This window comes from Aulonocara stuartgranti (genome assembly GCF_965226115.1).
Source record: "Aulonocara stuartgranti genome assembly, chromosome: 10".
Taxonomy (NCBI): Eukaryota; Metazoa; Chordata; class Actinopteri; order Cichliformes; family Cichlidae; genus Aulonocara; species Aulonocara stuartgranti.
Genome location: NC_138946.1, coordinates 14,340,984 through 14,355,281, shown reverse-complemented (window position 1 = coordinate 14,355,281; position 14,298 = coordinate 14,340,984). Strand labels below are relative to the sequence as shown.

The window sequence follows — 14,298 nt, the reverse complement described above, 5'->3', positions numbered from 1 at the left end:
AGAACACCTGTGGATGAAATACAGGGAAGCGAGCTACATGTAGCTTATAATGATGCCATGAGGTTGTTACTAAAGAGACTAAAATGGCAAGTGAGATGCTTGTAACTGCTGGAATCAGTATATTTAAAGCTTTATTAAGAAATCTCATGTTTAAATTTATATTCAGGCTCAACACGCCTGAGAATGAGATCACTGGGCTAAATGGATATCAGGTTTGGCAAAACATGAGTCTTTATTGGAGGCACTCCTGTAGTCTCTTTGTGGGTGTATTTCTTTCTATGGACAATGAGTGCTGAATAAAGATTGACTGATTGGGAAACATTGAAAAGAGGAGTCTCTAGCCACCTGACAAAAATGATAATGCTGAAAAATACTGCAGAGTGCAGTGGCCAGTGTGAAGAGGACGAGGTTTGCATTTAAGTTATGCATGAAAAGGAACACCAAAACGACCACCAAAAAAAACGATAGCATACCTCCTTGTTTCATCTCCACACAACAAATGAGCTAGGGATCAAAAAGCCCGAGCCAAGGATGCGCTTTTACTGAAGCTTTGGTGGGGGGGTTGGGTTTCTCATTTTTCTCACGACCTGATATAGGCTGCATCGTGAAAAGACAGGATAGCGATGGGAGGAGGGTTTTTTTCTGCCCTGAGTGGGCAGGCCCTTAAAGCACGGCGTGGTTATATTATTGGCGCATAGCTGTTAAATGATGAAGAATTTTAGAGAGGTTGCCGGTGGTCCAACCAATCGCGTACCGAGGTGTGGCCCCGTGAAGGCGTGGTCTAAGCGAAGAGGGGCCGTCCCAGAAGCGGAAGTGTGTCTCGGCTGATCTTTCGCTGTCATTCGGCCACGGTCGGTTCCAGGAGAGAGGGGCAGCCAAGAAGCAAGCAAGCACACACACACAGAGGATCGGCTGGCTCTGAAGGAGAGACAGTTAGTGAGAAGAAAAGAAAATAAAGCGAACAATGAAACCGATCGAATAAGGCTTTATGAACGAACCGAGTATAAGTCACACACTGCCACGTTAACAAAGCTCTTCGATGATACGGTCCAGATTACAGGCAGCAGATAGAGAGCTGTGTCATTGAGCAGGCAGGACACGTCAGGAGAAGGGAGAGAGAAAAAAAAGAGCTGACCGACTGCACTGTACGAGTCAGCTACTAAAACCGCCTCTGAAAACCTTTGCCTGCCGCACTCATTGTTTCAAGGACACCGTCTCGCTCTCAGCCCGAGGGAAAGGATCTCGACACAGACGACGCCGAGGTCGAAAGGTGGTGATCAGAAGGTGAGGAGATGTTTTATTCGCTTGCCTTCAACCTGTCCAGCTAGCTAGCATTCGTGCTAACGGTCGTTAGCTAGCAAGCTAATGTTAGCAACGGATGGAAAAGTTAGCTGGTCAGCTAACAGCGATTTAAACTGCTTCTCCGTCGACGCGTGAAACCGATTAATTAACAATAATTTGCCCGACTGATAAAAAAGCCGTATTAATATAAACGTAATTTTGATAGTGGGCTCTTCCCAGGGTGCTGACAGCTGTCAAACAAGGTCGAGTGTTTTATTTTTGACGGTTTTGTTGGTTTTTTGTCAATATTTTCAGCCTTCGTTGATATTTTGTGCTAATGTGCGTTTCTTGGGTGATAATTAGTTGCCTGTCAGTTGGTTTTCGTTAGTAAAACGTCCCCAAATGGAGACTATATGCTCGACACAGCAGTGGTTCTGGCTTTACTGGTGGCTGCCAGCAGCTCAGCTGTAGACAATCTGGCAACGTCACGGGGTTATAATTAGCTAAAGATGTAACGTTAACTGGCTGGCTTTTTTTTAAGGATGAGCTCTAAAGCCACAGTACAGTGAATGTTATATGTGTGTAGGATCTCATTTAGAACCTACACATAAAGAGATTTCCATGCCTCTGTGTCCCCTCACTTCGTTGTTTTTTTTTTTCTAAATCCCTTGATCTGTTGGTTAATGTGAGTGGGTGACTGCTAACTCAGTGCATGCCATGCTTGTATGCTCTTCTCTCTATAGGACCAAACGATCACGGGATAGCACTTGTCTGTGGGGGGAGAAAACAAATGGGGGATTACGGGTTTGGAGTTCTAGTTCAAAACAACACTGGCAACAAGTCTGCATTCCCGGTCCGAATCCACCCGCATCTGCAGCCCCCTCATCATCACCAAAATGTGTCGCAGAGCCCTGCCGCTTTCATAAACAGCACCACAGCCGCAGGGAATGGCACCACGGGAGGCTCTCCCTGGCTCTTCCCTGCCTCCGCCACCCACAACAGCGTGCAAGACGAAATCCTGGGGGGGCCAGAAAAACCCAAAGCACAGCAGCAACAGGAAATGCAAGAAACGCAAGAAAAGCAGCAGTTGTCTCCTGGGAGTCACCAAGAGGGTGGAAGTGGCGTTGGGATAATTTCAGAATTGGAAAAAGCCAGGTCCGAGGAAGGCAAGACAGAGAATGGCACATCTGACAGCAGTAATGGAAAAGAGAAGCAGCTCCGTCTTGAGTCACCTGTTCTGACAGGCTTTGATTACCAGGAGACATCTGGTCTCGGGGGTACGGGCCCAGTTCAGTCCAGTACAACCTCGTCATCGCTTTCTGGCTTTAACAACTGGTCACCCGCCATCCCACCTGCGCCATCAACAATCATCAACGAGGATGTCAGCTTTTTCAACCCGGCGTCTGCCAGTAACGGGCCTCTGCTGTTCCAGAACTTCTCACACCACGTCAGTCCAGGGTTTGGTGGGAACTTCTCCCCCCAGATCGGACCAGCTGCTGCCTTGTCCCAGCACCACCCGGCTCCCCCACCTCATCCCCATTTCCAGCACCCCCACAGCCAACACCAGCAGCATCGGCGTTCTCCAGCTTCTCCCCACCCACCACCGCCCTTCCCACACAGGAATGCAGCTTTCAGCCAGTTGCCGCATTTGTCCAACAGCCTGAACAAGCCCCCATCTCCCTGGGGTCCAGCCAGCTACCAGAGTCCCTCTCCCTCCCCCGGCTCCTCCACTTCCTGGAGTCCCGGAGGAGGATATGGTAGTGGTGGCGGCTGGGGAGGATCTCAAGGCAGAGATTATCGACGCGGGCTGAATGGCGGGATGACTCCCATTAACTCTATCTCCCCATTGAAGAAGACCTTCCCTAACAACCATGTGGCATCCCAGAAGTACCCTCGAAACAGTCCCGCAGGCTTTAACCCCAAGTCCTGGATGGATGATGGAGTTGGCCGCAGCGATAACATCTTCCCCTTTCAGGTCAGTTTGCCTCTAAGATGTTTATTCAGATGGTTGAGTGGGAATTTTCACTAACTGTATGGAATTGTCCTCTTTTTCTTCCCAATTATGTTGTATACTAAGCATGAATGTCCAGCGTATATGTCTGGTTCTGAATATTTTTCAGTTGTAGCTGCTCATCACCTGAATTATTAAACAGCAGGATGTCATTTATGTGAACTATTAATATTATAGCATTATGTGGTACAGCTTCTATTTTTAGACACAGCAGGAGGGCACAGATTTACACGATGCTTTTGCTACTGTGTTAAACCTGTTATTGGACTCTGTACTTCTATAGCTGAGCGTCCTTTGCGATGACTAATGTGGCTCTGTCACTGCAGTGGTGTGTGCCATGTGAATTGGGGGGGGGGGCGCATATAGGAATGGGGGAGAAGACGGCATGGACAGAAAAAAAATGATAAGATTTTATAATGGGAGACTGGGAGAGCGAGGTACAAAATGAAGACGGCGATGGAGGGTATAACGACAGACAATAGTGTCAAAAACTATATCTGCATTAAGTGATGAATAACAATACATTATGGTTAGATTGCTTTTGTTCCAGTCGTAAACAACCATTAGCAACAAACGGTGATACTGTAGATCCATGAACCTTGCTCAGTTCTTTATGCTTTGCATATATTAGGCTCTTGACCTATTACACTGTGTAAAAGAGAGCCTGATGATTTATAAGATTTAGAGTTACATTAATCACTTACTGTATGTCATGGCATGGGTGGCCACCCCTTAATAAAAAAAAAATCCAACCTGTTCATTCATTTTAAAAGCTGGGTCCACATACAATGAAGACTGCTTAAATAATTGTACTGTCACATGTAGAAACCAGCTGTAATGGAAAGAGGTAGAGGGGCCTGGAGATAAATTCATTCTATTGATCTAGCCCGTGATTGATTGTGCTGGTCGTTATAAGGAGGAGGGGAAAGAGACAGGGGTGGCTATAGACCCATCTGGGCCTATCCAGTGAAATGTTTCTTTAAGTACCCTACATATCCTTTACTTTTTTACGTTGTGACAAAGTCCCTGCAAGTTGGTGTCAGTCGTAGTCGTCGTCATGGATGAAAATAGATCGTGTTAAATAGTCCTGGTGGCTGCATGTCTTTTTAGATTCAGCAGCCTGTCAACATCATAACTGAACGTATAGATTGCAGATTTCCTGGACACGTTCTTTACCAGTGAATCCAAAATTCTCTAAAGATGCAAAGTAACTTAAAACTGTTAAAAGTGATGCTTGTTGTGACCTTTCTTCTTGTCCATTAGCAGTTAATGACTCAACACTCCACAGGCTCAGCAGCCAGAAGGTTGTGCGGACATGTCTTGACATGTATTAGAGAGGGAGCACATGCTTCTCAGTAGCTATTTTGGATTAATGTTGTTAACAGCTAATTGCTGTAGGTAGTTGTGCGGCCCAGGTTCGTGTCTGACCTGTTCCAGTTTGCTTTGATGAGGAGACTATTTAAAGGGGGCCTGTTATTCTCATTTACAGTTCCATATTTTTATTCTTGGACTCCACTAGACTAGCTTTGCATGATTCAGTTAAGACATCCTCATTTGTCTTGTACAGGGTGTTGGTACAGTTCATCCAACGTTTGAAATGAGCTTTTTTAGCTCCCACCCCATCATTGCTTAAAGCCACTAAATGTCAGTGACCTTCTGTGGTCTCTGATTGTCACCACACTTGCTGTGTGGACTTCCCTTAAGAGGACAATATTAGGAACATCCTCTCTCTTTTAGCTAGTTTTCTGGCAGCATAATTACAAGGATGGTGGCTCACTTATTTAGCATTGTAGTTTAAAAAAAGATAACTAAAATTGTAACAAGGTAGTTAGCTAATTTATAACTTCATCCTATTGCTTCTATTAACAGTTTTTACATGTCAAAAAGATTTAAAAAGCTTAAATTGATTAAATAACTGGGCAAATGTTGTGACCTAGTTCTGTATTACCTGTTCAGCTAATATCCGTCCTCTTAAGTTAATTAGTTACTGTATGCAAAATCATTTGTTGTGATATGTGAACGGGGTCATCAGTGATAGAATACTATAATGATCTTATAGAAGCATCACTTTCGGCTCATGCTGGAAGGAGGGAGGCTCTCCTGTGTCTCACTTTGTCTCCATCCTCCTCCCTGCTTTGTGCAGAGGTGCACATACGCAGCTGTTATGTCTTCATGAGCACAAAATTACAGATTAGCATGGTTGGATGGTACAAAAAAAGCTGTTGGCTTAATAAAAAAAAAAAAAAAAGACCAGAAAAAGTATAATGAGAAAGAAGTTCCCAACATGCTTTGTAGATTTAAATGCGTTAAAAGCATTACAACTGGCGTTACAACTGGTGTCAAACAGCCTGTAGATCAGATTTGGGTTTCTGCAACAATTTTGAGAAGCCTGACTGTTACATCCCGGTGTTAGAGTTAAGCTAGCTTTCCTGTAGCTGCAGTATGTTGTTCTTCCTTGTGGTTGAATCAGATCAACTAAAGTGGCATTGTCCTCTTGCCCCCTTGATACTGCAAGGGCAGATGGAGGATGGGCGTAGAATGGCCTCCCTGTCGGTGTGCATGTCTGAGAGAGGGAGAGGGACTGATTATGTAAGTGTAACTCCTTTTTTAAAATAACAACACATTTAAAATATAGGTTTCAATAACAAACAAAGGATAACAATGACTGTTAAGAAATTGCTGTGTATATTTATAGTCCTCAAGCTCATTTTGAAACCTGCCGCAATCTCCACTTTTGCTTCTTTTCTTCAAGAACATCTCCTTCGTGAATCTGTACTTTTCAAGCATATGCACGGTGGCGTAATGGCAAGTCGGACACGATCAGTTCACGCAGATTTGTTTTCGCCTCGCTTTGCGTGGATGTGGATCGGTATTGTTTTGCCCGTAGTTACATCTTCCACTCAGATCTGTATCAGTGCTGCTTGTTGCATTGTGTAATGCAGCCGCTTTGGAACATTCACTTCATATGCACTTCATGTGGATATTAGGATTTGTTCCAACTGAGATAGTTTACTACATGTAAATGAGGATTTGCTTATAAGTCTGTCAAATTCTGAATCACATCAGTTGTTTTTCTTCTCTTTTTTCTTTTTGTCAGTTTCGATCTACAACAAAACAACCGAATCTTGAAATGTTTCATTTTGGTGTGAGCATGTACTGTAGGTCATGATGTTGTGGTGAAGTGGTTACTGTAGAAACCATTGTTAAATTACTGCACAGCCAACCAAGCGTCACATTTAATTGCCAGTGCCTTCTCTGTATATTTCACTCTTAAATACATCTATCCAAGTGTTGTTTGGCTTTCATTATCCATGCTTGCATATACATGTGACATGAAAATTGCCACATCGGTCTCATCAGTTGCCTTAAGCAGTTTCCTATCCATTTACTCCCGTAGCTACAGAAATACTCCAGAGGAAGTTATGGGAAAGATGGCTTTGTTTTGCTTTCTTTAAAACTGTTTTTAAAATGGTTCTTGTCAATGTTTGTTGAGATCAGGCATTGTTCAGATGACTGATTACACAAGTTGTCTTACACAAGGCACTCCCGGATTTGGTAAATGAAACACTGTAGTTTGTGTAACTGTGAACTAAACAGACCTGTGTCACATCCCTTCTCCTGTAAGCCTCAACTGTTGGAGTTTTAGCACACACAACAGATGAAGGATCAGTTGGCCATTATTCAGGTCTTCTGTGTTTGATGAAATAACTCCTATTTCATCACAACATCTGCTTCTTTGTGCATTTTTAATGTCGTAAACATGTAATATAGATGATTTCTGTAAGTCAGTACTTTTGTGACCTTTGCACTATAAACTCGCTGCACATAAACACAATAAATCAATAGTATGCAACCAGTCAGATATGTTACAGTGGTTAACTATCCAGACACACTGCTGCTAACTGCTAGCACACAGTTCACTTAGTAAATAACCTTTGACCAGAAATGTGTACTTTTTAAATGTCAGGGAAGTCTTTATTTTCTTCTTCTTCTATCTGTTATTCTTTCCTTCTTTGTCCTCTAATTCTTCACCCGTGAATTTCAAGGTCAGAAGCCTGCTGCTGTGTCAGGTGTACTGAGTGGTTTCAGACTGGTAAATCTGGCCAGTGACCAGGTCAAGACCTGCAGGGTCTGAGGTAGAGAAGCCAGCACAGGATATTGCCTCAGTAAGCCACCTGGGTAACTGTTGGTTACAGCGCTCCTGACTGTTTGTGCAGCTTAGAAATAATGATGCTGTTATCTGAAGGCACATTATTAAAACTGTCTCTGTGTATGTCCAGAAAATCTTTGCAGAGTGTGGTTTTACATATCGCTTTAACCAAAACAACGCTACTTTTTATGTAAAATCAGACCTGTAAATGACCAGTACACGGGGTTGTAAGCTGGTTTGCGTTACGAATATTAGACTATTAGGCCGTTTGTTTTTACTCGATAAGCCTGTGCTTTAAATATTTGTAGTTGGATGCCCTGCGTCAGCTTACATGGGCTCCAGCTCTTCTGTGACCCTGAATTTGATAAGAGGTTAAGAAAATGGATGCATGTTTGGAAAATACTGTAGCTCTGGAGTGGGCGGCACAGTGGTTAGAGCTGTCGCCTCTCAGCAAGAAGGTCCTGTGTCTGCATGTTTCCCTTTTGCCTCCAGATACTAAATCTTCCTCCTACAGTCCAGTGACATCCATGTTAGGTTAATTGGCTGTCTCTGTGTTAGTGCTGCTATATACTGGCGACTTGTCGAGGGTCTACCTCTCCTCTCACACCATGACAGTTGGGAGAGTCTCCAGACCTCAGACCCCACCCCCAATCCTGAATCAGATTAAGAAAATGGATGGATGTATAACTGGACGGATGGTGCTCAGGAGCCTAAAGATGATATTCAGTATTTACATGAACCTTTGTTGGTTATATTCTACAAAGGCCAAGGGTGGCAGTACATGCGTGAAAACTGCTAACATCTGAATCTTTAATGAAAATATGATGCAGAAAATATTGAGTGTGAACTAGAGGAAGTGCAGTTGGGTAAACTCTATCCTGTCCAGAGTTAATTGTCAGTAAAAAAGTTAGACAAACAAAGCCATGGAAGTGGCTGAAAAAGCAAGGCCTGTTGCTTTGTGCCTGATAAAACCGAGAGTAAAATGCAGCTATTTATTATGTCTGGTAATGGCAGACAGAAAACATTGTTTGTAAACTCCGGTTGAGAAGAGATAAGAAAGGTATGTGTGAACATCCGTTCATATAAGTACTGTGAACTCCTGAAATAAAACTTTCACTTTACAGCAGAAGTATAAGTTCTGGATTAGCAAGTAAGCAAAGCTAAATGTTATTTTATTATTGCCTGAATTTATTCCGATAAGTAATTTTCTTCTGCTCATTTTTATTTGTTCATAGCTCATTTGTGTCCTGGAGCGATCTGCTTATTCTTAAACTGATATATTTTTGTGGGATCACTAGGATGTCAGGTGTGGCAATGGCAAATGGTTTGCATGGATCAACCCCTTTTTTGGGGGTGAAATGGTAGAATTATTGCTGCGGTTTTTCACAGATGTATTAATAATATATTTCAAACAAGGCAAAAGTACATTTTTAACTCCCTAACCCCAAAGCACACACACGTATATATGAGTATGAATACTCACGTATAGGGCTGCTCAATTAATCGAATTTTAATCACGATTACGATCTGGGCTTTCAACGATCATTAAAAATGACTGAGCCGATTATTAGCCCCTCCCTAATTTATTCGCGACACCTTAAAGGCCGTTCCGTGAAAATATTGTCGGGCATAAACCGGTCCGTGGCGCAAAAAAGGTTGGAGACCACTGATTAAGAGGACCCGAGGGAAGCTCGGAAAGCTAAGCAGAAGTTATTTGGAGAGTGACTGCCGTTGGTTGAAAAGAGAGTTTAAAAAAAAACAAACTTCAGTGGTGTTGCACACTATTTTATATTATTTTTTTAAAGTCATTGTTAACCCTTTAAAGCCGGTCAGAGCAGCACGCTCTGTTTTGCGTAACTATTTTTAAATCCCTGTAGAACCTGAACCGTGTAAGCTAGCGCAATAATTTGTTTTGCATATGAAACCGGAGGAGTTGTACTTACATCTGATGCCATCAGCTTGTCCTCGGTCACGGTTTCGTTCCACATATAGCTTTGCAAAAATTGCATAAAAAGCGCTTGCAGGAACAAAAACATAATATTCCAGAAACACGCTTTGCCGTTCCTATCAGCTGTTCGTAACACTTCCCACAGTGAAATGATGCACATGCTGTTTTCTTTGCAAATTTGCATCATAGGATTGTTTTTTGTTTTTCCTGCAGTATATAAAAATTGCTGTATCTCCAAAATAAAACTATGAAGACACTCAAAATAAATTTCCTGTTGTTGTAAACTATTTTTTGCAACTTTATTGTATTTAAAGTTTTGAGGGATAAGCCTCTTAAATTTCTCCAAGTAGAAATATATGTAAACAAAACAAAAGCGATTTTCAATTTTTTTTGTAGTTTATTGCACTTTTTTGCAATTTATGTAATTACTATGGACTTAATGCATACATATTATTAAAATATGGGCTATAACAGTTGTATTGATGTATAGCAACTTGAAATGCTCCCACAAATGGCACTACAGCATGTAAAAAAAAATAATATAAGCTCTGGTGGACTTGGTTCTATAGTAGGTCTTAAAGGGTTAAATAAATATCGTCAAATAATCGTGATCTCAATTTCAGTGAAAATAATCGTGATTATCATTTTTGCCATAATCGAGCAGCCCTACTCACGTATCAGGTAATTGAACTGTAGACCTGCCCATTTTCCTGTGTTAAACACAACACCTTATGGTTCCTGTACACAATCACGCTGACACTGACAAATTTGCTTTAAAGATAAGCCTCAGGCCTTTCAGGTACCCTTCCTTGCCTACCTGTGATGTTCTGCATGAAAACTGTCATGCCATTTCAGACAAATTCTCTCGGTCATTTGAAGCCCAAGGTTAAAACCATTACCACTGGTCCTTGTGACAGTGTTGTTAAATTAGAAAAAAAACTTTCTTTTTTTTTTCTTTTTTTTTTCTTTTTTTTTTAACTAATGAGCGGTGCACCGGCAAGCACATAACTCTCCTGCTCATACAGCCTCATTGTGCCCTTCTTACGCCCTTGACAGACGCTCTGCAACAGGAAGAAAGGGCACTTGTGTATACGTGTGTGCATAAGCCCTAATTAGTCACTGAAATATGTGTTCAGCAAAATTTGATATAACAAAAAAGAGTTGACAAAGGAAAGTTTATGTTCAGGTGTCTTATAGGGCTGCTCGATTATGGCAAAAATGATAATCACGATTATTTTCACTGAAATTGAGATCACGATTATTTGACGATATTTATTTAACCCTTTAAGACCTACTATAGAACAAAGTCCACCAGAGCTTATATTATTTTTTTTACATGCTGTAGTGCCATTTGTGGGAGCATTTCAAGTTGCTATACATCAATACAACTGTTATAGCCCATATTTTAATAATATGTATGCATTAAGTCCATAGTAATTACATAAATTGCAAAAAAGTGCAATAAACTACAAAAAAAATTGAAAATCGCTTTTGTTTTGTTTACATATATTTCTACTTGGAGAAATTTAAGAGGCTTATCCCTCAAAACTTTAAATACAATAAAGTTGCAAAAAATAGTTTACAACAACAGGAAATTTATTTTGAGTGTCTTCATAGTTTTATTTTGGAGATACAGCAATTTTTATATACTGCAGGAAAAACAAAAAACAATCCTATGATGCAGATTTGCAAAGAAAACAGCATGTGCATCATTTCACTGTGGGAAGTGTTACGAACAGCTGATAGGAACGGCAAAGCGTGTTTCTGGAATATTATGTTTTTGTTCCTGCAAGCGCTTTTTATGCAATTTTTGCAAAGCTATATGTGGAACGAAACCGTGACCGAGGACAAGCTGATGGCATCAGATGTAAGTACAACTCCTCCGGTTTCATATGCAAAACAAATTATTGCGCTAGCTTACACGGTTCAGGTTCTACAGGGATTTAAAAATAGTTACGCAAAACAGAGCGTGCTGCTCTGACCGGCTTTAAAGGGTTAACAATGACTTTAAAAAAATAATATAAAATAGTGTGCAACACCACTGAAGTTTGTTTTTTTTTTTTTAAACTCTCTTTTCAACCAACGGCAGTCACTCTCCAAATAACTTCTGCTTAGCTTTCCGAGCTTCCCTCGGGTCCTCTTAATCAGTGGTCTCCAACCTTTTTTGCGCCACGGACCGGTTTATGCCCGACAATATTTTCACGGACCGGCCTTTAAGGTGTCGCGGATAAATTAGGGAGGGGCTAATAATCGGCTCAGTCATTTTTAATGATCGTTGAAAGCCCAGATCGTAATCGTGATTAAAATTCGATTAATTGAGCAGCCCTAGTGTCTTATTATAGGTAGCTTTGCTGAATGCATACAGTAAGTGAGTTGTTTTAATCTAATCCCCAAGCAGTTCAAATACTGCTTGAACGCCTCCCTTTGTCACTTGTTTTAAAACCCAAACGCACACACTGTTCAGACAACACTGTGTATTTGGTTGTTTTTGGCAGCTGGGAGTAGTTAATATTACTGTTTAGTACAATCACCAGAGCTGAGCAATGTGGAATTTTTTAAATTTTTTTTTATCACAATTCTTTTCTTTAATAAGATAAGATAAGATAACCTTTATTAGTCCCACACGTGGGAAATTTGTTAATGTCAGTCTATCGATCAGTATATAATTTTGACTTTTTACTTGTGATGATGTAAGGTTGATTTTGATTTAAATATTTATTTCTGATCTGCATTTTAAAACGAAATAGGTATATAACAAAGTGACAATCTAATCAGTTAAAGTTCTGTGACAGAAGAACGCAAACAAATGTCTAAATTCTTTGGTCAGTTCCAAATAAATAAAATGGATCCACATTTAAGAATGGAAAATAAATCACTAAAAATGGCATCGATACTTTTCTGTTGATTCAAACCGTTCTGTCCCAGTCTTCTGAGCCTTGGACTGTGTCCTCTGGGGTGTCGTGCTCTGTAATGCATGAGTTTTCGTTAACATTTTCTGGTGTCATTTTGTCCTTTAGCTTGCTCATACTCCTGACGTTCTACTGTACGTGGTTGCAGGAGCCCAGACATTAGCGCATGTGCCACTACCTGCTGCTCTTCCTACGCTTTGCAGGTCACGTTAACCTGATATGGCTCAAACTCTGCTATTCTCATTGTCATTGGACTTTTGTGTTGCCTGTCAAAACATGGATGGAATGAGTTTTATCAACTTTATATTTATTTTGTGATAATTAAATAATCACAAGCGTCAAAAGAACAACTTGTTTCCCTTTCCTGTACTACATTTTTCCTCTTTTTATGATGAATTACCTCACTATTCACTTTTGCTCTCCCCTTTCTTTAACAGCTGTATCTACCTTCCTTCTTTGGCCTTTCTATCTTTTACAAATCTCAGGGATGTAATTAAAAGCTCAACCTTCCGACAATTGAATATAAGCGAACTATTAAATAACCTCCAAATTCTACAGCCTTGACAAATTACACATCACCAGTGTGTAATTTAGTTACTCTTTTTTTGCCTTTATGTTGTGCATCCCTTTACCCTGCCACAGCTTCCATTTTATCTTAACAGCCAGATGACATTGATGATTAATGTTGAGAGTTAATCACCCACAGCATGTTGGATTTAATCATTCTTTGATGACTCTACATGCCATGAAAATCTGTTGGAGGTTGCTCAGTTTGGTGCTGCTAAAGATTAGATTCTGTTTAGAGGGAGCAGTCACACAGTGGTAGCCAGGCCCAGCTCTGGTTTTGTTTGCTTTTTTGTTTTTTTCCAAACATGCTTGACTTGAGCTTTTATGATATTAAAGGCAGCGTGTTGTCGGTGGTCTCTGTTATAGACGGAGCCGATGATAGGCTCTCCTGTCCAAATAAATATCTCCTGTCAAAAATAGACATTGTTTTTTATAGATGTCTAAAATTGATTGGAATTGACTCTGTGTAAATATACCAGGGAGCCCAGAATGGCAAAGCCCAGATCTACCTAGACTACTTTTTCAGTCAGTGTTAAGCAACTAGTGTGTGCTGTGTGCAGCACTTTATGCACTGGTTGTAAAGCTAACCCATATCATAATTTAATGAACCATAGATTGAATGACAGATGAACCAATTTCTGATCATGTGTGACCCAGTACGCTTTTGTCAAGCATTTCAAATAAGCTTCTTAGACAATGCATAGGTCCCAATTTAAACAAAAAAAGAAAGAAAAGGGGGGGAAAAAAAAGAATTGATTATTAATTTTAGATTGATAAGAATTACTGGCTGAAAAAGTCAAATTATCTGAGAGGTAATTGTAATGGAATAATAAATAATAAGCCCATTTTTGTGTGTTCCATAATCCTTATTCTGGATAATAGTCCAAAATTTTTAAATGATTAGTTTGGTGCATAGTTTTTAATTCAGTGTCAAACAAACAGCAAATGGCACCGGGCCTGGTAGAGTAAGGTTGCCTTGCTGCATACAACCAACAATTCACACCTATCATGCATAGTAAAAGGAAAAAACCCTGCACTGTCACTGTTTACATTATCAGCTTCAAATAGACTGCTTCAGGGTTACACGTTTCTGCAAGAGATGATTTTGCAGTGTGAATGGGCTGCATGCAAATTTAAGTGTATGCATTAGGCCGTGTTCATAGATTACAAGAACTACCATATAAACCGTCATTTTTCTTGCTTGTGGCTAATGTGCGTGCATCTGTGCATGCTTGCAATCTGTCAGGGATAAGCTCTTTGCTGGACAGCTGGCCAGTTGTTGAGAGCGAGTGAGATGCAGAAATCTGATGATTAATCACTCTCCAGGCTAATGCTTAGCAACTGCAGAGAACCAGCCAGGCCTCAAGTCCACCATACTGAGTCCATCTCAGCCACATAATGAATTTGTATTATCCAGAAACAGTATAATAGA

At 40.7% G+C, this 14,298-nt stretch overlaps 1 protein-coding gene across 8 annotated transcripts in view; it reads left to right on the top strand.

The window, feature by feature from the left end:
• Positions 1–772: 772 nt before the first annotated feature.
• Positions 773–14,298, top strand: part of cpeb4b (cytoplasmic polyadenylation element binding protein 4b) — a 38,072-nt gene continuing 24,546 nt past the window's right edge. For 5 of the 8 annotated variants that reach the window (XM_082549452.1, XM_082549450.1, XM_082549448.1 and 2 more), the window contains exons 1-3: positions 773–1,284; positions 2,025–3,256; positions 5,813–5,881. In XM_082549452.1, coding sequence (XP_082405578.1) covers positions 2,072–3,256; positions 5,813–5,881 — 1,254 coding nt within the window. In that variant the 5' untranslated portion in view covers positions 773–1,284; positions 2,025–2,071. The remainder of the gene's footprint in view (positions 1,285–2,024; positions 3,257–5,812; positions 5,882–14,298) is intronic. The other 3 variants (XM_082549454.1, XM_082549453.1, XM_082549451.1) reach the window with 1 other exon arrangement.